This window comes from Ptychodera flava, assembly GCF_041260155.1.
Source record: "Ptychodera flava strain L36383 chromosome 23 unlocalized genomic scaffold, AS_Pfla_20210202 Scaffold_24__1_contigs__length_23054250_pilon, whole genome shotgun sequence".
NCBI lineage: Eukaryota > Metazoa > Hemichordata > Enteropneusta > Ptychoderidae > Ptychodera > Ptychodera flava.
In genome coordinates this window covers 22,762,378-22,787,838 of record NW_027248278.1, presented here as the reverse complement: position 1 = coordinate 22,787,838, position 25,461 = coordinate 22,762,378, and the positions used below count along the sequence as shown (strand labels likewise).

The following is a 25,461-nucleotide window of genomic DNA, read 5'->3' as shown; positions in this document are numbered from 1 at the left end:
TTGAATTGCGTGAACACACATATCGCAGGTCACCACTTTATGCACATACAAGGCGTCTATTAAATGTGATTTAACAGTGAAGATGAATCGATAAAGTGAATTAGAGTGAAAATGCACCTATTTCTAGCTTATAGCTAATCCGTGCATCGTGAACTTTGGCTCGCTGCACGCGGATCGTGGCTCGTGGCTCGCAGCACGCGGCACGTGAATTAGGCTTACCCCGTTTTGATGGTGGCACAACGCAAGACAAGGCCTTTGACTCCAAAACCAGGTATGTGAAAGGTCAGAAATCGATAGTCTGCGTCCCCAATCTGCGTTAATGCATTTCAATCTGCAATGTCGAACTGCACTCCCGTTCTGCAATATCAATCTTCGCCCGTATTCTGCGCTCTCGATACATGAATGTTTTTATTTAGATTTTTTTAACAGCGACATTTACGAAACTACCGCGATATAGCTCCGGCCAGATCGTAGGATATGGCTGAGTGTCCAAATATATTTGCATTGCATGTATATTTAACTGCGTGGCATGGCTGTGTGGCCTCCAACCATCATACCCACACTTCTACTCCGTTTGATCGTATTTTCATTACATGTTGGAGAGACCACTATTTATTAACCCATAATACCCTAATAACCTATTCAGTATGTTCGTAATATATTTAAAAAAATGAACGAATTCTGGAAGACTGGTTCTTGAGTAACGTACTATCGAATGCAGTTCCAAATCAAACGCGACACACAGTTATATACAATTATACTCATGGATTCTAGAGAAATGGTCGATGAAATAAACTTTCGATGAATTTTCTTTCTCATATTGAGGTCAAAAAATGAACAAGTAATAAGTGCAAAGTTAAGTCAGCTTACAATTATTATAAACCTTGTGCGCGCCGGCCTGTGACTTTTCGACACGATTGGGCCGCACAAAAATATAGAGCTTTTCCGATAATCCGATATAACCCTACCTTATTTTTTACCTGCTGACCCTAAACATTTTAGAGCTAAATAAACACACAAGTAAAAAAAAGAAAGGAAAACCCCATAAAATCACGCGTTCGTTACTTGGTATTTGATTTTCGCTTTAACGAAGATGTCTTTTGTAGTTTTCCTCTTTTATACGTATGATACATTTTTCTGCAAATGTATGGCCGGTGTTTGACCGCCCTGAACACCTGAGAAATGTATATTTAAAAATAAAAATATTTTGGAAAAAAATTCCTGCCCATCCTATAGCTACCTACCCTAATTTTGAAAACCATGTTATTGGAACTGCACAGTTTATTTTTAAGCCTTGGCTATCTGGCTTTGTAGAGACGAGGAGTGAAGCAAGGCACTTGCTCTCATATCCTCAAAGTATTATCTGAAATTGCTCCTTTGTGAAAGGAATTTTTACATCTCTTTACAGGTGGTTGCAGGGAACTTTTCGGTATATTTTAATTATCCGACAATTAAAGCCCTAAAAGCCATAAGCGTGTTTCCATTTACCTTGGATATTCTTTGAATTCCACTCACTACATGATGTGTACCCTTTGAAAACTGTAGTACACAGTTGTTTGTGTCGGAATGAGCAAGTGAATTGAACAGTTTTTATATCGTCTTTGATCTCTCGGCATTTTCAAAAAACTTCAAGTTTAAACTGCAAAATCAAGGACTTTCGGGTGAATGACATCATGTTTGTCTTTCGGCATATTATGACATGTAGATGCACATAAGACAATATTTTTCTACTCGTTCATGTTTGCCGTTTTATGAGAGCGACAACCGTATATTATTTGTCTAGTTCAAACTTGTACACACAGTCCAAATCATTGAGTAATAATACTTGTCTACACATCCTTCAGTAGGTAAATGTACATCAACTAAGTTTAGTTTGAAAGTAAACTCGTGAAAATACTGTAAAAAAAATCGTAGATCACAAGCCTTTAAGGGCGGTTACATATGTAACCCTGGTGGGAGTTCGAGTTCCGATTTTCAAATTTAAAGACGGCCCATACACTTTGAACAAAACTCATGCAGTGCTAGTGCAACACGGTCATGTCCCGTTTATCAAGATGCTTGCAAACAATAAATTTTGTCACTCCATTTATTTAAAGGATGCATTAAACGGGAAGTTGCAGGACTGTGGACGCAAAATAGGGGCCCGGGATTACTGATGACGCAGCCCGTTCCATACACTGGGCGGGATCATCGCTTTTACGGTATTATAAATTTGAATAATCATGCTTTCCTGACAAAGAGGGGTCAAAAGGTCGTAAGCTCATAGGGAACACATTTTGAAACGTATGCGTTCTTCGACAAAAAACGAAGAATTTTTTTCAATTTATTTTCAACTCAGTCGCTATATATTCATAGACATCATATACAAGATTCAATGACAATGACTGCCTGAAACATGTCAAAATTATGGGATTCTGGGACCAAACACGGATGTCCGATCAGCAGCATGGCGTTTTACATGTTAACGAACTTCAAACGCATTTACAACCTTTGGCGCCACCCTGCACAGTGACCTGAAGTCGGACATTTAAACTTTCTTGGGACACGGATTAGTTAAAGTTTGGATAACCGGATTAACAATCATGGTATTAAACTAGGTTTTACTGCGTAGGCGCCTGTCATAATTTTGATATTAATCAGCTGTATATTGTAAGATATCTATATGAACTTTATTTAGTGAAGAAATATTGGGTGGTAAACAGTGCTACCTGTAATCTGCTAACAGTTGTGTCACTGGCCATCCAAATATTCATAGCGATAAATTCTCCACAGGGTTAAAGTGAACAAGTGTTTGCGAAGTTATTGGCAAGTACGGCACTTGAGATCGGAATGGAAGGTCACATTTTCAGCAATATAGTTATCAGAAACAAAGCAACTTGACGTTAGAAATTATTGCATTTTATACTTTTAAACCATCGTCGACGTGACAAGTTTTGATGCAATCAGTTTCCCCTAACCCTAGTGCCCTCACTCCTCACGTTAGAGCGGGTAAAACTGTTTGCTGCGCCACGATCACTACACGCCCGTGTGAAGGTGAGATTTGACAGCTCCATGAATGGAATCTACTTTTTTTACTTTGGTAGATTTAAAGACGATTATGTTTTACGACCTTTCATACCGACACGACGGATCGAAAAAAAAATGTGCGCCACGGGCATTGTTGAACTGATACAGCATTGAAATCCTGGCTGAACTCCTTTTCGTTGTTAATTGTAGGAATATCTTGTATGAAATTTGCAAAATATAAAACAAAGCGGGCACTACTGTAAAACTAGGTTCAATTTGATATTTATATTCATATTAACAGGGGCCTTTGAAAACAGTTTTCTGGTGATGTTTGACGACACAATACTGATCGGTGTCACTTCCGGCTTTGCTCACTACATGAACAAAGTCGGTACATCAGTATTTTATACGACAATATTCTTTTTATATTGGATAACTAGTATTTTAAATATAGGCACATCGCCCGTTTGATCAACAAAATAAGTTACTATAGTTTGCTCAACATCAAACTATAAACCGTTCAATAAACGAGTCACTAGGGTATTTAGTTAGAGTACTTGGGTCTCAGCCATTTCCTTTGCGATTACAACTGCCGCATATCAACCTATGCCCTACTCAAGTTGCAGCTTTGTTAATGTGAGATGACCTCGACAAGACAAACGATTGAGAGTCCATCTGTACACGCTTGTCAACACGTGTGTAAATAAACATGAAAGTTATAACTCCAGACATTTTTGACGCAGCATGTGCATGAGCATGTGCATGTGCATGAGGCGAGGGATTATCAGAATTTTCATGGTCGTCCATCCCGAGACTCTCTGCACAACCCTATGCAGCTCTATCCTCAACCGTATGATTATGCGCCCTCAACGGTCTTTCTAGCAAGCGAGGCCCACATAGCAAGCCGGACTATAGCGTAGCGAATTTTATACGCTTTAAATATTATGCAAAGAAAACCACACAGAGAGAAGACTTAGGCACAAAAAGCGACGAAAATGTAGGTATACGGTAAAACAGTGCCCCGTTCCGCATGTATTTGAAAAAAGTGATAAAATATCATTATGGCTTATCATATTTTCGATAGAGTGATGATCCATCGAATACAATACTTTCTTCGGCATGAGGCTTTGAGTTAATTTCAGCTGTGGCAATACAACTTCACACTAACGATTTGAGGTATTGACAAGATCATGGTGTAAAGGCAAAAACATCACCATCAATATATCGGTCAGTCGAAGTCATGGGTGCACGAACGTAAAATTAAACCAAGTTGATTTTTAAACACCTCAGTTCACGAAATTCGCCACGCGTTGTAACAAACACACAACAAAAACAAATGTTAAAAATGCAGGTTTATCACTCTAATCGAAAGCACATAAATTAACTCAATAAACATTTCAATTGACAAATAACTAATAAAATGTAAATAATGCCGACAAGAACTAATAATGCCAGAAATGGTAATTGAAGATTGCGTCTGTTTCCAATGATTTGTTTTGTTGGTTTTATTCACTCATCTGCTGTAGATGTAGCTTATTGACAGACCAACGTGTGGAGATAACATCATAATAATTGACCACAAAAGATCTTATCTGTATCGTGTTAATTGTGTTATCTTAGCGGTTTGTCATGTCGTAATCCTTATCATTTTTGTACCTACCCGCCACATTTCTGGGAAGGAAAAGGGGATCAGACTGGGTGTTTTGTTTGGCTTTGTGGCTTCTACCCTAAACCAAACAATGGCAAACGTTTTCGGTACGCAGGGCAAATTTGGATATAATGATCGGACGAGGAAAAGTCAAAAATAGCTAACATTTTTCTTCTTGTGACGACTGCGTCATCGGCCTGCATCAGATGATGTTTTCGGGCAAAATATCGCCAATCACGCTAAGCGTGCGTCCGGTCTAGGATGTCCCAATAATTTTGACAGAGTCGGAGTCGCACAGACGCCTTGCCGGAACCATATTACAAGTGGTACAGCCATAAACTGATGACGTCAAAATCGTCGTACACCAAACACAGACGCCCCGTAATTGCGGCACTGATAAGGTTCAATAATATAAAATTGCACTTTCTTCAAATCATTGTCACAATTTCGACTGCTTAGTTTTTGTGTCGGATAAAGCCTAGTAAGGACACGAAATTGGGGTTAGCTGTCGTAACGGAGCAAGCGAAGCGAGTGGAGTTCCAAAATTTCGTCAGCTAACCCCATTCCTGGCTCCCACTGTGCTTCACCAGACACAAATCAAACAAAGGAAGACCGACATAAACGTTTTAGGGTAAGGGTTAGTTAGTTCGTGTGGTCGCGGCAATAACTTTGTCTTAAAAAACTATCTACTGTTAATTGACCAATCAGAGTGCCTCGATTCAGGGTGTTTTTATTTACTCGCAAAGCCTTGGTCACCAAATTCCAGAAACGAATGACAGCGCCGTAGTAAAGTACTGTCCAATCAAAAGTGAACATGTCATATTCTGTAGACATCTGGTACGTTTTAATTTTCAAATTTGGTAACACAGCGGAAACCAGCTGCAACACAAAATCTGCTGTGCCCCAGGGCATTTATATAATGTGCCCTAGGACATTTATAGGATGTTCTATTACATTGGAAGGCTATTTCACAAATAAAAGTTTTAATTCACATCCTAAACATGTTACATTGACAAAGGGGACGGTTGACGTAAACACATTGAAAACGAAAATATATCAGTTAGGGGCGATAGTTTTTAAGTCGGATAAAACCCTCGTACTCGGGCTCTTCTGGTATATAAAGTCCAACCCTACGATAAAATGTCTCGGCCTGCGGCCTCGACATTTTATCGTTGGGTTGGACTTTATATACCAGAAGAGCCCGAGTACGAGGGTTTTATCCTATACTTATTCCGTTTACAATATCACCTGTTTCACATTTCATTCCTCAAATTTGTTGTCATGTACATACTAACCCCGACGGCAATGGCCATATTGACTACCGCTGCTGTTTGGCACTGGGCCCGGGAATACACAAAAAAGACGAAGAAATGAGTTCGTGCTAGTGACAGTTTATATTATGGGGGCACTAAATCATTATATTTGCAACGAATTTGGTTTGCTTCTCTACTTTATACACTTCGTCGATCGATGGAATGTTTATAATGTCATCTTCATGGCATATCCAACGAACTGTTGTTCACGTTTTCATCTACAATACTGTATTTCATATATTTTGAGTGATGAACCATTTTTATACAAAGTGTATCGTCTTAAAAACGGAACACACACCTCTCGTATTGTAAAAAAGGCAGCAAATGACAACGTTTAACAACAAAAATAAAGTTTTCAACATATAAAACATCCTGAACAAGCGAAACTTCCAAGAGTTGACTGTGGGGATACAATTGCAACAAATGATCTGAAAAAATTCAAACAATAACAAATCTGCACAACAAACACGACAATGCAAAGAAAAGTAAGGATAGCCAATAAAGCAATCTATGCAGAGGCATACATTAAATAAAAGAAGGCTTTTTCTCAAAAAAAGGGGTTTGACTCATTTTAGATTTAGATGGATTCAATTCACAGTTTTGGTCAATAAACAGATGTTATACACTGCATGAAAATCCAATAATTCAGATAAATTCACATTAATGAGTTGCCTGTATTATAGTATAATACACATGAATTCACATGAATCCACATGAATACAGGCTTGCTGAATACAAAAAATGAATTCTTGACTGTATTCACCTGTATATGCACTCTTCAGCTAAAATACAGGCAATAATCCATGTTAATACAGTAAGTATTATAGGGTTTTTATGCAGTGATATATATATATATATATATATATATATATATATATATATATATTATATATATATATATATATATATATATATATATATATATACACAAAATGTATACAATATATCCTCCATCAAGCGACACCACGGTAGAAGAAATCAGCTACGGCTAGCAAACAGCTAGCCTCAGTGATAAAACCCTTCGTGTACGCCCGTACATCCGTAACATGCATATGACATCAGAGTTCCGTAAACAAACAGGATACTGACAAAACACTGCAAATAAAAAAATCTCTTCTAAAAAAATGTGAAAACCACAGGTGTGCTTAGCCTTTTTGGGAGCAGAAATGTTCGTCCACAGTATAGCCTAAAAGAAGCATGTCCGCAGTGGCGTACTGATTAGCGTGGGTGGCCTATAACAGGCTCGTACGATTGAATATTTATAATCTACACTTATGTTCAAGATTTTGGATTCCAGTACGGCCTATATCTGCTAAGCCTCCTTACAAAAGTAAATATTAAATCAATGGTTCCCGCATTGGTTGGACGAGCTTGAATATATTCACCAAGCATGACGAACGCCTGGCTTGTCGGGCGGGTCTATTCGTCAGATTGTCAGTAACATCCGGCAGTACATGGTTGTGTATACAGCTACGTCAAGGCGTACACTCTGATTCAGCGGCAGTGGGTAATTCCTCCGTAGGAATGGAACATGGATCACCTGAAGAAATGCATTTCTGCAATACAGTTCGAGTCGTGCGACCTCGTAGCTTGATGTAATCGCGTATAAAAAGCCCGTAGACTTGAGAACCTTCCGACATCTCGTTATTTGGTGAGAACAAATGCATATGCAGCCGAAGCAAACATTCAGCGGAGCACATTGTAGAAAAGAAGTGATACAATAAAGGAGATGTACAAAAATTATTCATTAAATAGTTTTTAGTGAGACCTAAAACGCCAAGTGGTTAGTGAAATAGTGACATTTATAACACATCACATGCTCATTTGGTGTCGCAATTCTCAAGAATACGTCAAGTGACGAGAAATAGATACGTCTAGTTCCATTGAATCGACGATAGCGACGTCAGAGGGCATTTGTTGAAAAGCTATTTTCCTTAATAAATAGTTGAGACCAAATTTGGAAAAGTGCCCGGTCATGTGACCATAGTGTCTTTTGCAACTTTGCAAAAATGCCAGGTGACTAGAACGTGATTCGAGTCTGGGATAAGCGACGAGGTCTCTCTTAAATAGATTTTCCAATATTTTCCAACATTCCAACAGCATAGGACTTGAACAGCTCATCGACGAAAAAAGATTAAATGCAACCAAGGATTATTGCTAGGTATGCTTAGAATATTCTTTGAAAAAAAGTGGTACCACGTACAACTGTAAGCTCTATGGAAATATCGCCAAGTAAACTTGTTACAATTGATCGTTGCAGTGCAAAATATCAAAACATATTCAAAACTATAACATAATACAACATGAGCGTGTGGTGTGTTATAAAACACCTAAAACTTGGTCTATATTCGGGCTATAGCGCCCGTCTATTACTCCTCGTGGCCGTGTGTTACCAGAAACACATCGCTATACCCCTCGGCCTACGGCTTCGGTGAATAGCGATGTGTTTCTGGTACCACACGGCCCCTCGGGGTAATCGACGGGCGCTATAGCCCTCATGACCAGGCAATAGGTGTTACTATTCATCAGGCATTGACTGAGTAAGTAAAGTCATGGACGTCGGGTAGTGTCATTTTCACGAACATTGTGGTCTTTTGTTCTACCTGACCGTCCAGGGGATTAACCTAGACACGTGGTTTGTGCCGGCCAATCCCCTCATAGGCTTTTGACCGCCATCTTGGCCGCATAAGTTTAACGTTTGCCGGTTCAGTACGTCGGGATTACAGTTCAAGATTCAGCAAATTTAATAAAAGCACATAAGTTCTAATCACAGTCCCTCTATGTGTTCTAATCGAGCATAGCTTATTGTGCTTTTGCATACCAGTATGTTGACTTGTAGTGGTTGTTTTGTAGGTCGCAGACACTGTCCGCGTCAATCGGGGTTTGCATACGGCGCCAAGCGACACACTGCTGCAATCGGTGAAATCGGTTTTCACCACGTACGGTGAAAACACCTCATGCACTAATGTACGTATTCCAACGCGCCAAGCGACGTTCGACGTGAATAGTTTATGTTTGTAAATCTACTAATATAGTGATCAATGGAATAGATATGTTGACAGGGTGGAGCACCCAATTATGGGCGAACCTGGAATTGATATTGACTAGTACACTAAACACGTACAGGGTCGATAGGTGGGGTCGATTGAAAACTTTGATTGAATAAGATGCCCGTTTTTCGATCGGTTGAACTTTCGTCTTTTATGCAAAGACGTTTTGCGTGGCAAACGACCAGTGGAAATTACAACAATACGAGTCTGAGTTTATCTTTCTCATATATCAATTTCCGCTCTTCATCAACGATGCGATGTTCCAACATATAGCTTTGAAGGATTAATGTCATTATTGCTACGTCTACACTGTGTATGCACATTACATGACCGCTACTTAAGTCAAATATTCCGAGTATTGTAAAAATGGCTTACATATCCTCCGACAAAACTTGTTCAGTTACCCTTGTATAATTAGATGAAGGATAGAGTGAAGCGGAAGTGATCTTTTACAAAAGTAAAACCAATATGAAAGCAGCAGTTTCTAAAATCCTCCGTAAAAAAAAAGCATTATTTAATTTTATTGATAGGGATACAATAAATGTAAAAATTGATGTTCAGTCGTGCTATATCTTTATGACATGATATCATACAATACTATATGTATACAATTGTGTAGCGTTCAGTGTGCACCATGCTTTCATGATAGTAATACAACTTTTAATTCATTTTCTCAAAAGCGTTCCAGCGTGTGGGCATAGTGCTTCCATTTACCTTCATTTCAGCTTTGACAACAATGCATATGCAGACTGTTCAATATTTTCAAGCTGCTTGCCGTCATAAGCTTCATGAAAGGGATTAATCTTTTTACAAAACTTTAAACTATTCGATATCACATCACAATGTCATAAGTATAATCTATGTAACTATATATAATTATGAATGACGTGCTAGCTACCATGTGACATTGCAGTGGATATTACTTACAGTGGTCTGTGCATTGATAACTGCTTTAGATTGCAACAGTAATCTTGTAATTGCTTCATGACCATTGGTCGCCGAAATATGTAATGGTGCCCATCCTTCCTGTTCGGAAAAGTAAAACGTGTGATAAGCATTACGATGCATGCATTTGAAAAGGAGAAGAATATTATATGTGTATTGTCATGCATAACATGAACATCGTCCTTGTGTTTCCTTAAGATGATGCTCTTGACTCTGAAATTATTGGAGTAAACTTTTTTCCTGATAATGGAAATGCACTGTTTCCCTTTCATATCGTTTGTGAAGTATCTTTAAAAGTTCAAAATTAATCGATGAAAATTACTTTGTATGAAGCATCAAAATTTGACTCTAAATTAACGTTATTAAGAACATGAACAATGTCAGGAAGACTTAGCCGAAAACAAGAATGTTATTTGGAAGTCTTCTTCTAGGTGTCATTTTTCTCAGTTATGGTATTGGTGACGTGTTTAGTCCACTGCATGGTTTCCCCACCATAGAATATGAAATGGAACAACGCAACAAGTGATTTTACTCTACTACATGAGTAGGCCTACTTTGCAAATTATACTATGTTTCATTTAACTTATTTTGAAATTTGACATATTTTTGAAATATCTTTACAAGATGCCGTAAAATACAAAAATAGGTTAAAACACAATCATAAACACGCACGAAATTGGAAATACAAAATTATATTAAAACACAGTCAACGCTTTTTATATCAAAAGCATCACAATGGTGCTCATCAGAGAAACTTGTATTTCCAAATTTATTTCATGAAGAGGACATTTACAACCAGACACAACGTGGAATACATTACAGCATGGAATACATTACAACATTACAAAACCCCAATAGAAATATAACTATGGGGCTGTCCTCGCACTAGCGTCTAGGAAGTGTTGGACGGCTGCAGAATTAATATAAAGCTAGCGCAAATGCCCGGTACAAAGTGCTTGTATTGTCTCGTCATGGGTTTCTATTATTTATTCATTCGTTACGCGGTACAAAACATAAAATGAAGCCGACACGTTAAGTGGTCTGAAATTTGGTTGAATGATATTCATATACTGTATATCAAGTTTTTATTGTTATAACCAGGTTTCATGAATGATGATGTCATTGGATTATCATATGCTAGTTGCGTATAGCTGTACATTCAATATACAGATTTACACTATCCTCTCTTGACAATGGTGCAACCTTTACAATCACCTGAAAATATGTTTATGCCTAAATTGTGTAAATATTGTTTGTGCTGTGGTCGTTTCCTTCATGACAACTTTTTCCCACACAGACTTAGACGTGGTGGCTGTGACCAATCTGGCTGAAATTGGTCATAGCCACCACGTCTATTAAAATTCATGAGTTTACTTTTCTTGTGTACGTACATACTTATATCAGATGGAAATCTGACATTCCAACTTTTCCCCACACAGAAACTGGGCAGTTTGGATTATTCATACCTATCTTAATCCTACTGTTCGTAATGTTTATGTCGTAAACACATCTATCGCACACTTTAAACACCTTTCCCGGGTTCTTGAACCCGGTTGGTCAAAATTGGCTGTTCTGGCCTTTTTGATCACCCCTCTTAAAATGCTTGGATAGTTGACTTGGAAATCAATTAACATTAAAAGTTTCATTAGCAATTAAGCCAAACACCGGAGACATCATGAGACACGAACAATCGCAACAACACCAATTCAAAGAAAAGTCAAATTGGACTCCACGAACAGCAAAATACAAAAACCTGAAAGCTATCTGAAGCTGCTAAACTTGCACTTCTAGAGATACCCTTTCAAACAAGGAAACAAAACATGTTGTGTGCCCAAAGAATCGCGATAAACCAGCTTGCAAACAGTAGACCAATTACCATAAAAACCCTTCGACAAGGGTCGGGTTTTGTCTTTGTCAACACAAAAGATTACGTACACGAATGCGAAAGGCAATTACGCAACACTAAGTATTATACACAACTAGCCAGTGACGACACAGAACAAACAGTAAACAAAGTACACGAACTATTAAACAAAATGTACGAGAACAAACACATCGATCATGATACTTGTAAGTATCTTGATCCAGAAAACATAAAATCCGTACCCCGCAGTGGTACTTATAATAAAAATACACAAACCTCGGCAAAATTCTAAAAGATTCAACAAAATTTACTGAAGTAAAGAAACATAGAACAAACAAACTGAACCACCAAACGGACTCACAACGAGACCAAAACATTAATATACTTGCCTCGCTACTCGAAGAGCAAGACCACTAAAATGCATTAAAATAATTTTTCACAAACTCAAACTAAGGAAAGAATCTACACTGCGACTGATGAGAAACCACACTCGGTTTCAAAACGCAAGCGTCAAAGGGCCACTCTATCAACTCTGTAACACAATAGGTCCGGCTGCGTCTCGCCATAAGCTTTCCCCACACAAACAAAACATTACCGTACACACTGATCCAAACTTCCCTACAAATATCCGAGGCGAAGCAAACATTTTTGTTAACACAAACAATCGGATAAGAATGTAGGAACACATTTTTGAAACGAATCAAACACAAACTTGACACAAAAACATTTTGGATAGTTAGGTGGGAGCCTCTTTCACACTTTTTACATTCATTGCTCTTGTGTGGGGGGTTGTCAACCTGATGTAATCGCAAATCCTCAGATTTCCATCTGATATAAGTATGTACGTACACAAGAAAAGTAAACTCATGAATTTTAATAGACGGGGTGGCTGAGACCAATTTCAATCAAGATTGGTCTCAGCCACCCCGTCTAAGTCTGTGTGGGGAAAAGTTGTCATGAGGATTTGCGATTACATCAGGTTGACAACCCCTCCCCCACACAAGAGCAATGAATTAAAATTAATCTTTACAAAGCATGCGGACAAATTTGTTGTTTTCACACATGTCACTTACTCTTTACAAAGCATGACAAATTAGTTGGTTCCACACACGTCACTACAAATACAACACTAACGTTCATTGGAAAGGGACAATTTGAAGCCGCCTATTAAAGCTCGTGCCCGTGTGCAGTGATATGTTCGATGGTAACGCTGTGAATGAAACATGCACACAGCGGCCCACACAACATCGTAAGCTTACTATCGTGGTATTTGTACGTGCGTGGTACGTCCGTGATCGTGTTTGAGTGCATAAGTTACCGAAGGCTACCACTACCAGTAACTCGCGGTTACTGGAAAAGCCGAAGGTAGACTAAACTGAATTTTCCTGTAAACGTCTTAATTTTCCTTAAAGTACATCACAGCAACTGGACTGCGAGTCTCCTCTTTGAAAATACATTCGCATTTACTCAATAAAAATATCCAAGTATTTAAAGAGGGGTGATCAAAAAGGCCAGAACAGCCAATTTTGACCAACCGGTTTCAAGAACCCGGAAAGGTGTTAAAAATGTGCGATAGATGTGTTTACGACATAATCATTACGAACCAAAGGACTAAGATAGGTATGAATACTCCAAACTGCCCAGTTTCTGTGTGGGGAAAAGTTGGAATGTTGGTTAAGCACTTCATGACAACTTTCAGTTGTGTTCTTGCAGTCAGTAGCATAGTCTTTAGACGTAACACTTTCGAATTCGGGAAACTATATCTTCTATACAACAAGTTGATAAAATCGATTGCAAGTGTCCGAAAAAGTATTTTATCAACCTGTAGTATTACAACGGTTACACTATTTTATTGTAAGTGCTTAGTAGTCTTTCTATCTATTCATTTTTCGTGATATTTGCGACAAACTGACATCTTGAGTGGTGTCGTCCTAATGCACGACGAAGCGAACTAAAACGAGGTGTACTGTATGCATATTGGTAACTTTGAGTCTTAAGAAAAAGTGGCCCACACTGCAAAGTGTTCTTCATGTTGTGGAGTTGGTAAAGCATTATTTTTGCCAATAATCCATTGAAACTGAATACGAGATAATTGCATTTCATATTCAAACCTATCTTCGCCAGACAGAGATGATGCATCAGTACAAGTAATCAAGATACATATATATAATCCCCCCGTATTTCGAACGATTGTGGCTGCGTCGCGAAAGTGATTCCCTGTGTATGGCCATATCCCTCAGAGCCGCGGGCGAGGGGGTACGGCCGCTACGCGGGAATCAAGAGTCCGCGAGGCAGACAAACGAGTGAGGAATAGGGGGATTATATATTTATCACACGCATAGACCCAGTTTTCCGTGAATAAACCTCCCGGAATGATAATTACTGTGAAAGATCGAGAGGGAGTATTTTACAAGAATTCATACGTTTGTGTTATGCGGTCGTGGCTGGGTCACAGCTGACTTGACTGCACTCAGCTGTACATGACGAGGTAAACTTCGAGCACGCCGAAGCTGCTCCTATCGATAAGCGTCTCTCTAGGGCGTTTTCCGAGGGAATCAAGCGGGAATAGGAAAGACTATCGAATCTTAATGCAAGGTATTTATTCGGTACTTACTACAACGTCAACTTGAGTAAAAAATCATTCATAAATGGACGTGCAAGCGACACATCGCGACACTCAGCCCCGGCTACCGAGTACGGTTATTTTATTTTCAATATTCGAACATCATTCAAAGAACTATGCTTTGCAAAGTTTAAATGAAATTTTTTAAAATTTCCATTTATTATGTTTTCGAAATTATCAAACGTGTGTTTAAAATTTAACGAATAAAATGAGCTTGTTTAAATATAATGAAGAACAGTGTTCGGCTCTGACTCAATCGGTAAGACTACAAGCAACAAGTCTTTCTTGGCTCAGACGCGAGACGACGGAAGTTCAACAACAAGGTACAATATAATGCAGGAAACATACGTGATGCACAATATGCATAGAAAAAACAGCTTGCACCTGTAACCTCCACAAATGTAATAATCTCCACAAATGTAATATCAACCACAATTGTAATAAAATCAACCACAAAGGTAATAAAACAGTCAACCATTACCGTAACAACCCGGAACCACAACATAATAAACAAATTAACCATAAATGTATAAAAACTCAACTATAAATGCAATAAACTAAAACTTGTATATGTGATCATTTGTTTATCAATGCCCTGAGTAAATGATAACTTTAATAAGACTGGTGTAATGTTATTGTATACTTTCCTGAAATTAGCTTTCCGTTCCAAAACACAGAATAGACTATATTGAGAACACTATCAGAAAACGCCGAGATATCAATCAAACCGGTAGATTATGGAAGTGGAACAGCAGTTCTAGACACTGATAATTACGTAATGAGGAAGCGTCAAAATAACTCGTCAACAAGTGATACCACACAAAGTTTATGACAGATTACTCAGAACAAATAACAGAGAAATATAAAACCTTATAACAGAAAGTTACGACACAAAAAATGTTGACGAGAACATATATTTCAATCTAGTAAAAATCAATACGAACACTACCTTGAACACAGTAGAACAAAATTAGACATCCTGGCATCCCTAGTGAAGGAACAAACTTCAAGTGGGACAACATAGGAATACAGACAATCTATCGATTATTCCACACAATTTATCCACTGAAGACGAATTTGAGGCAATTGATTAAGAAAGTACGGCAATTTTCGAAAAAACGGCGTTAAAGGATCGTAGTGTTATACAGTCTTCCCCACTCTGGAGTAGAGACTGCACTGACATTCAGATTACAGCTATGTCTCGCCATGACCAATCAGTTCTGTACACAGGGAAACGTAAAATACACTTTCAAATATGCAAAACACACTAAACGCAAACAATTAAGAAATGAATAATGTGTGGAGTTGCTTTCCTTATTACATAGATAAATATTTAAGGGCTAATTCCTCAATTGCAACGACAAAATAGATTTATTACATTTATGGTTGACAAGTATTACATTTATGGGTGATTTTTTTATTACATTTATGGTTACCATTTATTACATTTGTGGTTGGTGTTTTTATTACATTTATGGTTGATTTGTGTTACATTTATGGGCGATATTACATTTATGGGTGCATTTTATTACAATTGTGGTTGATATTACATTTGTGGAGATTATTACATTTGTGGAGGTTACAGCACCTTTAAATGCACTTATGACCTTGTGAACTAGTCGCTCTTTAAAAATGAAATATTGTTTCTTCTGATGAATTTCAAGTCCGGAGTACCGTCATTACTGTCAAGAATGATGGACGCTCTTCGCTTCCTCGGCTCGACGAGAGGGCTCGACTCGTTTACAGCTGCAGCAGCATTGATCGTGATGTTGAACTTGAAATCCGTCAATGTTGCTTCAGAAAACATTCTTACTGCTGCAGGGATGATTGGTACGTGTCTTGGGTTATCGCCTATGCTTATTATGTTGTTTAATGGACATCGACAGGGGCTCTTTGACGAGGTAGAAAACACAAAAGGTCGGTGACATATAGCGTATTAAAATGTCAGTGGTGTAGAAATCAAACGTCTCAATCACAAATCAACGACAAAGAAACACAAATTCATAAATATTCTAGTATCGACGGTATTTTGTATTTCACACATATGGTTTTATACTTCATATTTTCTTATGCTTCATTACCCTCCCACTTTTGCATTTCAGGGATTTGAAAACAAGTTCTGAACAGCTAATTTTTTGTTTACAACAGAACGAAAAAGAGTTCCCACTTTACGAAAAAGTCAGGTTTTTCTCAATTTTCATGTGAAAAATGGAAAGTAGCAGCATTTGATTGCTTGTTTTGGACAATTTATCTCAAAAATTGCGAATTCTAAAACTTGTGTTAAATAACTTTAATTTTTCTTTGCATTTGACAAGATTGCCATATTTTGACACAAAGATACAATTTCCATTTTCACAGAGAAAAAAATAATTTTGGTGATGTACATAAATTTACCTCTTGTGAATGGCATGAAAATGAAGGAAAAAACTGACCAATGAATTTGCACATTTTAGATACCAACACACCTCATTAATTTTCTCTGAAATATTTTTTTTTTAATAATGAAACGCACCTGTACTTACATTTTTGCACAGAAAACTTGCATGCATCAAATTGCTCAAGATAGTTTGCAGATTTTTAAAGAAAAATCCTCTTATACAATTGACTACAATTATTTTCTCTCATTTTTCATTATAATTTGCTAAAACTGGATGTTAAATTAAGCAACTCCTCTATTTTGTGCATTTTTTACAAAACTTCTGTCCAATAAGCTTGTCAGCTGACAAAAGTGTACATTTAGAAAGCCCATGGTACAATTACCTTCGCCATCTCAACTTTTGTTCACTTTGAAGTTCAAGTTCAACTTTTGTTGATATTTGGAATCCAACCGCACCTAAGGTAACTCAACTTTTGTTCACTTTGAAGTTCAAGTTCATTTTTTGTTGACATTTGGAATCCAACCGTGCCTACGATAACTCAACTTTTGTTCACTGATGTTCAAGTTGAACTTTTGTTGACATTTGGAATCCAACCGTGCCTAAGGTAACTCACTTTTGTTCACTTTGAAGTTCAAGTTCAAGTTCAACTTTAGTTGACATTTTGAAGCTCACCATGCCTATGCTATTGTTTGCTCTGAGTTGAACGACGCCACCCTGGAAGATATCCCAAAATTCACCACTTCATCTTCCCTTCACAAATGACGGCCATCTAGCGATATAGCGGTAAATACGCTAAATTTTCAAACTAATTTTCAGAGCCACTATGTATTTTCTAGTAAACTCATTTTCACATCAACGATGTTTTATTGCCTGATGCACAAGGTAGTGGTATTTTTTACGAATTTTCATTAGTCTACGCATGAATTTTTTGATCGAAAAATTGATGCTTTGTAATGTTTGGGCAAACATCCCACGCATTCACTTTTCCAAGGACGTTTTTTGATAAAATTTGTATGGTCAACCCAATGTAGTATCATTCGACTCTTAATGGTACGAAATGTGTCAACTGTCAGCCGACCCCTATCGACCCCTAGCATTTTGACGTAAGGGGGCTTTATTTCTGCCTACTTTTAGTGATTTTCTAAAATGTGGACACCTTATGTAAACATAGCCAGGCCTGCAGCTTGGGGCCGGGGCAGCAGGTAACCTCGACCCCCGTGCGTTTCGACCCAAGTATTCACACCCTCTTGTCGTTGTTTGTGGTCAGATCAATCCTGGTCCCTCATTCACTTCGACCTCAGTCACTTTTCATGTTACATGTACCTGACAACGTTTTACTGAGTACATTATTAAACTTGTTTCTGTGAGAAAAGCTGCTTGCTTCAATTCGCTACAACAACCTGATACTTGTGTACGCCGCGTGATACTTGTGGGAGGCCTGGTGTACCCAAGCGGCCCCATTGTCATTTACTGACTAGGGAATGTGTGTCACTGAAGTGGGGATGGATTACAGCATGTCATTTACTGATTTTTGGAATAAGGCATTCGTCATTATCGCAATTGCTTGTCATATGCGGCAAGACTGGATGAGAGAAGCCGATCCGCTCGTCTTGGTGTCTTGACGCCAAATGAGCCGATTTCCGGTTTAAGCGTTGGACTTACAGCAATGCATTATGGGATATCTTCCAGGGCGGCGTGGAGTTGAACTTAAGCTAATGTCATCTGTTCACTTTCAAGTGACACAAAATTTACTGGTGAGTGTTGTGGTTTTACCATGTGTAGCAGTGCATAAATAACTTTAAAATAAAAATAGTGCTTACACTATTGAATACATATAACAGGAGAGAGAATGCATTTCTAGTGAAAATAAATGTATTTTTTAATTAAAATTGACAGAAATAAGATCATACAAACTACAAACACATAGGACCATTAAGATTTATGCAAATTTACAGGGCTGCATACATTTATAGAAAATCATTGGAAATACATAGAAAATATTAACAATATACATTTGTATCTTTGTAAAGACTGGACTGAAATTACTATGGATGGCAAATCTTTTCAAAGTGATGCTACACAAAGGCGTGACCCTTCAAGTGTTTTTTGCATGACAAAGTTCCACCCTCCCAATTATCATGTGCTAAAGCAGTAATCTATCCTCTGTGTGTCAAAGTCTAATAATAATAATGTCTGATTTGACACAGACTTTCTCATTTGACCTTTGAACACTTATATATTTGTCTACACCTGAATGGAAAGTGATATCAAAGAATATAAAGGAAAAAGTTTGAAAAACTGTCACAAAAGTGGTTTCAAAGAATGTTACAAAATATGTAATTACATTCTCTTAAATTCTTTACAAACATGGATAAATCTACATATATACAGCGCCATCCAATAATAGATCAGTATTTGAAATTTCTATCTTTTGATCACCAGGTGTTTTCATATTCAATCAGAAGATAAATTTCAGTACAGAACTGTAAATTGTGATGGTTTTTTACTATTCTTCTTTTTTATTGCAATGTTCTATTCCTAAGGTATTAAGATACACAGTATTCAGCTTGTCATTTCAGCCTGAACACGCATGTTTAACTGAAAATGTACATGTGAAAAGTGTATTATTGATGAGTGAATTCTGGTGCAGACTAGAATTCAAATGTAACATTAAAGGCCCAGAAATGCTAAATGTTGATGACTTTTACCAAATTTCAGCCAGATTGTCTTGTCTTACTCCCATAAGTACGTTTGCGTGCAGGGTTTTTAAGCCTGTCAATTCAGCTTGTACATGTGTAAACTGCATTGCCATTGTTGACAAATGAATTCTGGTCCGGACTAGAATTCAAGTTAAACAGTTTCCCCCAGTTTTGGTAATGTACAGTCTATATGCATGTGTTTGTATATCAGCTTTGTGTCCTCTGTTAATTACACAGAAAATCTGCAAGATTTCTTAGAGCTACTTGTAAATGTATGCCTGTACAAACTCCCTCCCATCATTGTCATCAGTTTGTCTTTCTGTACTGCATGAAAGTGAATGGTGTTTTGTAATATGCAGTTTCCCCAGTGTTGTGTAGTGAGGAATTGTCATGTAGAAATTAATGACAAAAGTCACACAACTACATCTGAGTGTCTCTACACTGTAAATTTGGGGGGGGGCTTGAAAAAATTACCCATATAGGACTTGAACCCACATTCCCCAAATTCGGTTAAAGTTGGTTTGACATGTGCTGTCCTGTTTGCCTTTTTTCTTCCGAGAAAAAGACCTCACATATTACACTGGCTATCCTCCTAAAGGAGATGTTTTAAGGAATCACACACCTACACACACACACCACCTACACACACACACACACACACACACATATATATATATATATATATATATATATATATATATATATATATATATATATATATATATATACATATATATATATATATATATATATATATATATATATATATATATATATATATATATATATATATCTTTGTGTGTGTGTGTGTAGGTGTGCGTATATAGTATGTCTGTGTATGCAAGTGTGCTGCACAGAAAAACTTGCACAATTTTTCAGAGCAACACTGTACATGTATGCCTGTATACAGTCACTCTATCATTGTCTTCTCATTGTCTGTCTGTACTACAGGTCTATTAACACATTTGCATGGTATATATATGTGAATATACATGTATGTACATATGTACATACAGGGACTATGATGTGCATATGTTTGCACGTTCATGCCTGTTGCAATGTAAAGACATAAATAATGCGCGTCCATCTCAACCCATGTTGTTTCCCTGTACACCTGTAAAAACGTTTTCCAGTGTGTTAACTTATTATTTTTCATTTAAGGCCTCGTGTTTCAATTAACACCAATGCAGTTACAAATATTTTAGTATGCTTGCTATGACAATGGGTCAGAATTTCCACTAAATTCATGACAAGCATTGTAACATATCAATTGTAATGACAACCATCATTGTTCATATCACTGGAGTAAAATTACCAAGCTGTTGTTAGTTTGAAATAGAATAAATTATATGCAGCACATAAACATACATTGGCCTGACAAACTATCAAAGTGTTCATCTTAATTTGTTCAAAGCCTTGACAAGGAGTAAATTATTTTACCTACAATTTTATGGCATTAGAATATTCATGCAACAGTGTCCCTTAATGTTTTTGGATGTCACTGACACTTGGTTCATAAAAGTAAAATGCAAAATTGCTAAAGTGAGCATATGTTGCTTATAATATTATTAGTGAAGTATCTTAAAGGTACCCCCCCCCTTTTTACTCAACATTTTGGAAACTTCAAGCTCAACTTAGATGGGTACACCTCAAACCGCACCTTCCCCCCCCCCCCGTGTAATGATGAGTTTCTCCTTGCACCATAGGTGTGCATGTTTAAATGTTTGACCCCTTGTTAACTTCAAAATAGATGACCTAGGCCTATACCTTCAACTGTTTCATCCGATGTTTTGTTTACAGTTTGTCGGGTATTCCTTCTTGTCTCAATTGCAGATTGTTGCATTGCATTCCTTTGTAAAGCTGCTGCTGTTATCAGCCGCGAGAAGTACAACGTTCATAATGATTTGGCAGATCGTCCAACGCGCTGGGATTACCTCCGGGGATTACCTCCACTGAAGGGAAAAAGTACCTGCCGTGTGCCGGTGCAGTAACGATCGTGACCCGAGTCAAACGATGGAGGTAGCAAACTAAGTCAAACATCGCATTTCGGCATGGTTGAGACATCTCGCTTCTACTCTCACGGTCAAATAATCTTCGCAGCCGCTTTTTCTTTGTCCTTGAGTGCAGCTGTGCATGCTTTGGTATGTAAGCGGGGTGTGTTGTGACGTAACTGTATATACTATTAAAATAGGTAGGGTCAGTTCCTTGTGCCATGCCGCCAGAAAAAATATTGCAATCTTAAAGCTGAAACTATATCACAGGACGAAAACACAGTAGTGATTGTAAGTGATATACAATAGAATTATACTCAAGAGAGAAAAGCAAACCTAACGCTTAACAGGCAGTACAAGATCTGTTTCCTACTGCCTTCCCTTTTTACAATGGACTACCCGACCCTTGACCTTCACTAAGGTAAAAGGTAAATATGAACCGCATCTCGACACACAGACAGAAACCGGCGGAACGCATAAGTCAGGTCACGGTTTTTGTGGAGGGACCGTGGTCATGTACAGTGGCTGCGTGCACGATTTTGTGGAGGGACCATGCTGCGTATCATACCATCGTCAAAGATTCGCACAATTCAACATTTATTCGACCAGTCTTCAAGGCGACAGGTTATGCAGTGAACTGTGCGTGATGTAACAATGCAGTGAGTGGATCGTCGCTCAGACCTGCTTATCCAGGTCATGGATAATGGCGTGCAGTTGCAGAAAAAACAGCCGGCTTTAGACTCAAGCACCTTACACAACATGTATTTTTGACCACAGTGGAATCGTGACTTTAAACAGCGTATATGTATAACCGACATACTTGTTCATCTCAGGAATTTGACCACTTCGGTTCACTGTTGCGGCCGGCCAGGAATGTAGTGTAGTGGAGGTATCTCATTCACACACTCTTCCATGCCTATATAAAGGTATGTCAAGTTTGTAATCTTTATCCAAACACCCTTTTTATAGTTCCGTGGTTCAAACAAACATTGACCAGTAAAGCTCAATATTCAAATAGCAAGGGAGGAGTCCTTGGGCGAGGGGGGAGGGAGTGGGTTGTTACTTTGAAATGTATTATGCCAAGGGACACTTTGTAAATTTTAGGCATGTCCATTTGATCAACAGACATTCAACTGTAAACATTTCCATTTCCATTACATTCAGCATCGCCCTTCAGGTCTTTTTATACTCCATTGTGTAATTATACAGACATATTGCAAATTACCAAGGTACATTTTCTTTTAACATTGCACCTCTGCTTCTACAGTACATGCATGTGCGTTTCTCAGGCCCACTTCTCCCATTGCCAATATCTTGTATATGAAATATATTAGGATTTCACTGAAATTTTCCAGCTCACAGAGTCAGAGTCATTCATTATGGCACCAGAATTTTGCCAGCACTGAAGGTCGTCTAGCCTTGTGTTAAGAAAACCTTTAAGTACATTTTTACAGTGGTTTTTCAGAGACATGCACAAAAATTGTATCTTTTAAACCTCAAATTTAATTAGGCCATGTTGATGCAAACTGTCAATGTAAAAGTAGTGTACAGTTTGCAATTTCCTGAGAAAACTGACAAGAACTTTGCCATTTAAACAAATCCAATCATGGTGCAATGAAGCATTTGATAACTAAACTACTCTTACATGTTCCCTACCACAAGTTTGTTGAACTGATTGCACTCTGAATAATTGCCTATATTTTCACCAAAAGTACCACGTTATCTTTCACAATATACAAATTTTATGTTTTGTAAATTCATTTAACACTAACAAAAGAGCTCTCCATTAATTATATTCAAATGATTAGAGAGAAATGAATTAAATGTGAACTGAGAAATATAAATAGACTTAAATAGTACATGTACAGTTGTGTACTAGTCAAACATACATTTGATGCTGAACACACTTGCAATAAGTAGGTCTTTCATACTCTGGTATTTTAATTGCAAAGGTAATTCTGGAGTTTTAAATGAAAGTAAGTGAAAACTACATGTGACAGCCAGCTATAATACTGTACTGAAATGCCAGTGTCAGTTGCTTTGAGACAAACAACTTATTACACCTTCACTAAACTGCTGGATCTACTTTCCCTTGGACCCCTCACCAAAAACAAAAAAATAGAAGCATAGTCACATAGGGTCATGATATAAATCTATGAAATGGTCTAAATGTGAAGACAGCCAGAATTGAGCTGACGATGTTCTGGTGTACAGTACTGAAAATGAGAGTAATTATACACATGGTAATAGTGAATTTAAATATTTTTGTTTTTTCTTTCAATTACATGTCAATACATATTTTGTATGCTGTTTGGTTTGTATGGCTCAACTAATATGTGTGTTTTATTATCTTTGATTGTGATCATTGCCATGAGAAGGACACCAACAACACAATAGAGGCTGAAGAATTACATGGGCACATGAACAGTACTTCATTGTGTGTAGAGTTGATAGAGGAGATTGATGACGGAAACAAAACGGATGGGACCCAGAATACTTGCCAAGACTTCAAGACCATATTGAGGAGTAAGTAGTCAAACCCTTGATGGAAAAGCTACATCATATGTCAAAGAAAATCAAGGGACTATAGTTTAGGTAGATTCTACAAATACCTAAAAATGTTTGAAGCTTTCAACTTCATTGATTTAAGAACATTGTCACAGAGTTTTCCTTTTCCTTCCTCCAATTTGGTTTTAGAATGGATACATGTAGCGAACAAAATTCAAATTGACATCTTTTGATACATGTACAGTAAGATTGAAGTCATGGTCAAAGATACGAGAAATTCCCCTGACAAAATACTAGTTCAGTTGCTTTGAATATTGAAACAAGGACTCTAAGGGGTGTCTTTAACTCATACTTGTATACATGTAGTTAAATACATGTAGCTTTTTTATATGTAGCAGTTATACAGGAATTTGTTTGGCAATACTAATTACGTACAGTTTCAGACTTTTCAATTCAGTCTAGTTTTTGTGGGTTTTTAGCTTGTCAAGATCTGTTGTTACACATTTAGAAACTAATTTCATTCAATTCTATACACTGTTCTATGGCAGAGTACTAATGTGCAATATTTTTTTTTCACAATCTGATTAATTGCTGGTGGCTGAGATAGGACCCATACATGTACATGTATATCTACATGTACAACTCACATATGATTGAATTATTTTTTGTTTCAACTCTGTAAACCAAAACAAAAGATGAAATCATGTTTACTTTGATACATGTATGCTTACTGTCAAAAGAGAGCATTGATATACTTTTATAAAAAAATAAAATTTAAATAGAAAAGGCCATTTCTTTGAATCTTCAACATTTTTGCAAATGTGCCATGATAAACATGCAGAAATTATTCAATTCTGAAAATTGATATTACATTAACCCTTTTCCTGCCAAGTCAATATTTCACCACCAGGTCAAGATGGTTAAAATAATGAAACACAACATATTCCATATGGTGTATTTTAACATAATACTGTACATTTGAAGGCTGTTGAAAACATAAATTCTATAAACTTGATTTTTTTTTACCAAAGATGCTTTAACATACCAAGCCAAGTGGGTGAAAATACGTCATGTTTTGGCTCAATACCGCTTTTTACTGACTTGGCTGATGGGGAAGTGGTACTGTCTGGCAGGAAAAGGGTTAACATAACACTTTTTTACATCAATTCTTAAGCAGTCACAATATTTCAACTGATCATTTGCAGTATTTGCTTTGTTAGATGGCTATTGTTTTTCTCAGGCTAGAACTGAAGGAGCCAAGTGTAGTTGGATGTTTTTAATTGTTGTAACATGGCAAGAATATTGTGACAGTAGATTGGAGACAATGTGTTCTCTCTTGTAGACAATGTGTTCTTTCTTGTAGACAGCAATATACATGTAAGTATTAAATGCTTGAAGAATAATTTAATCTAACACTTTCTCAATACAGTTAGGGG

At 37.4% G+C, this 25,461-nt stretch overlaps 2 protein-coding genes across 2 annotated transcripts in view; both read right to left on the bottom strand.

The window, feature by feature from the left end:
- LOC139125093 (26S proteasome non-ATPase regulatory subunit 10-like) overlaps positions 1-17,218 on the bottom strand; it is a 107,049-nt gene extending 89,831 nt beyond the window's left edge. The window contains exons 1-2 of the mRNA XM_070691200.1: positions 17,210-17,218; positions 9,945-10,043 (exon numbers count right to left, since the gene is read on the bottom strand). Coding sequence (XP_070547301.1) covers positions 9,945-10,043; positions 17,210-17,218 — 108 coding nt within the window. The remainder of the gene's footprint in view (positions 1-9,944; positions 10,044-17,209) is intronic.
- LOC139124992 (death-associated protein kinase 1-like) overlaps positions 1-25,461 on the bottom strand; it is a 353,067-nt gene that overhangs the window by 278,839 nt on the left and 48,767 nt on the right. The window lies entirely within an intron of this gene.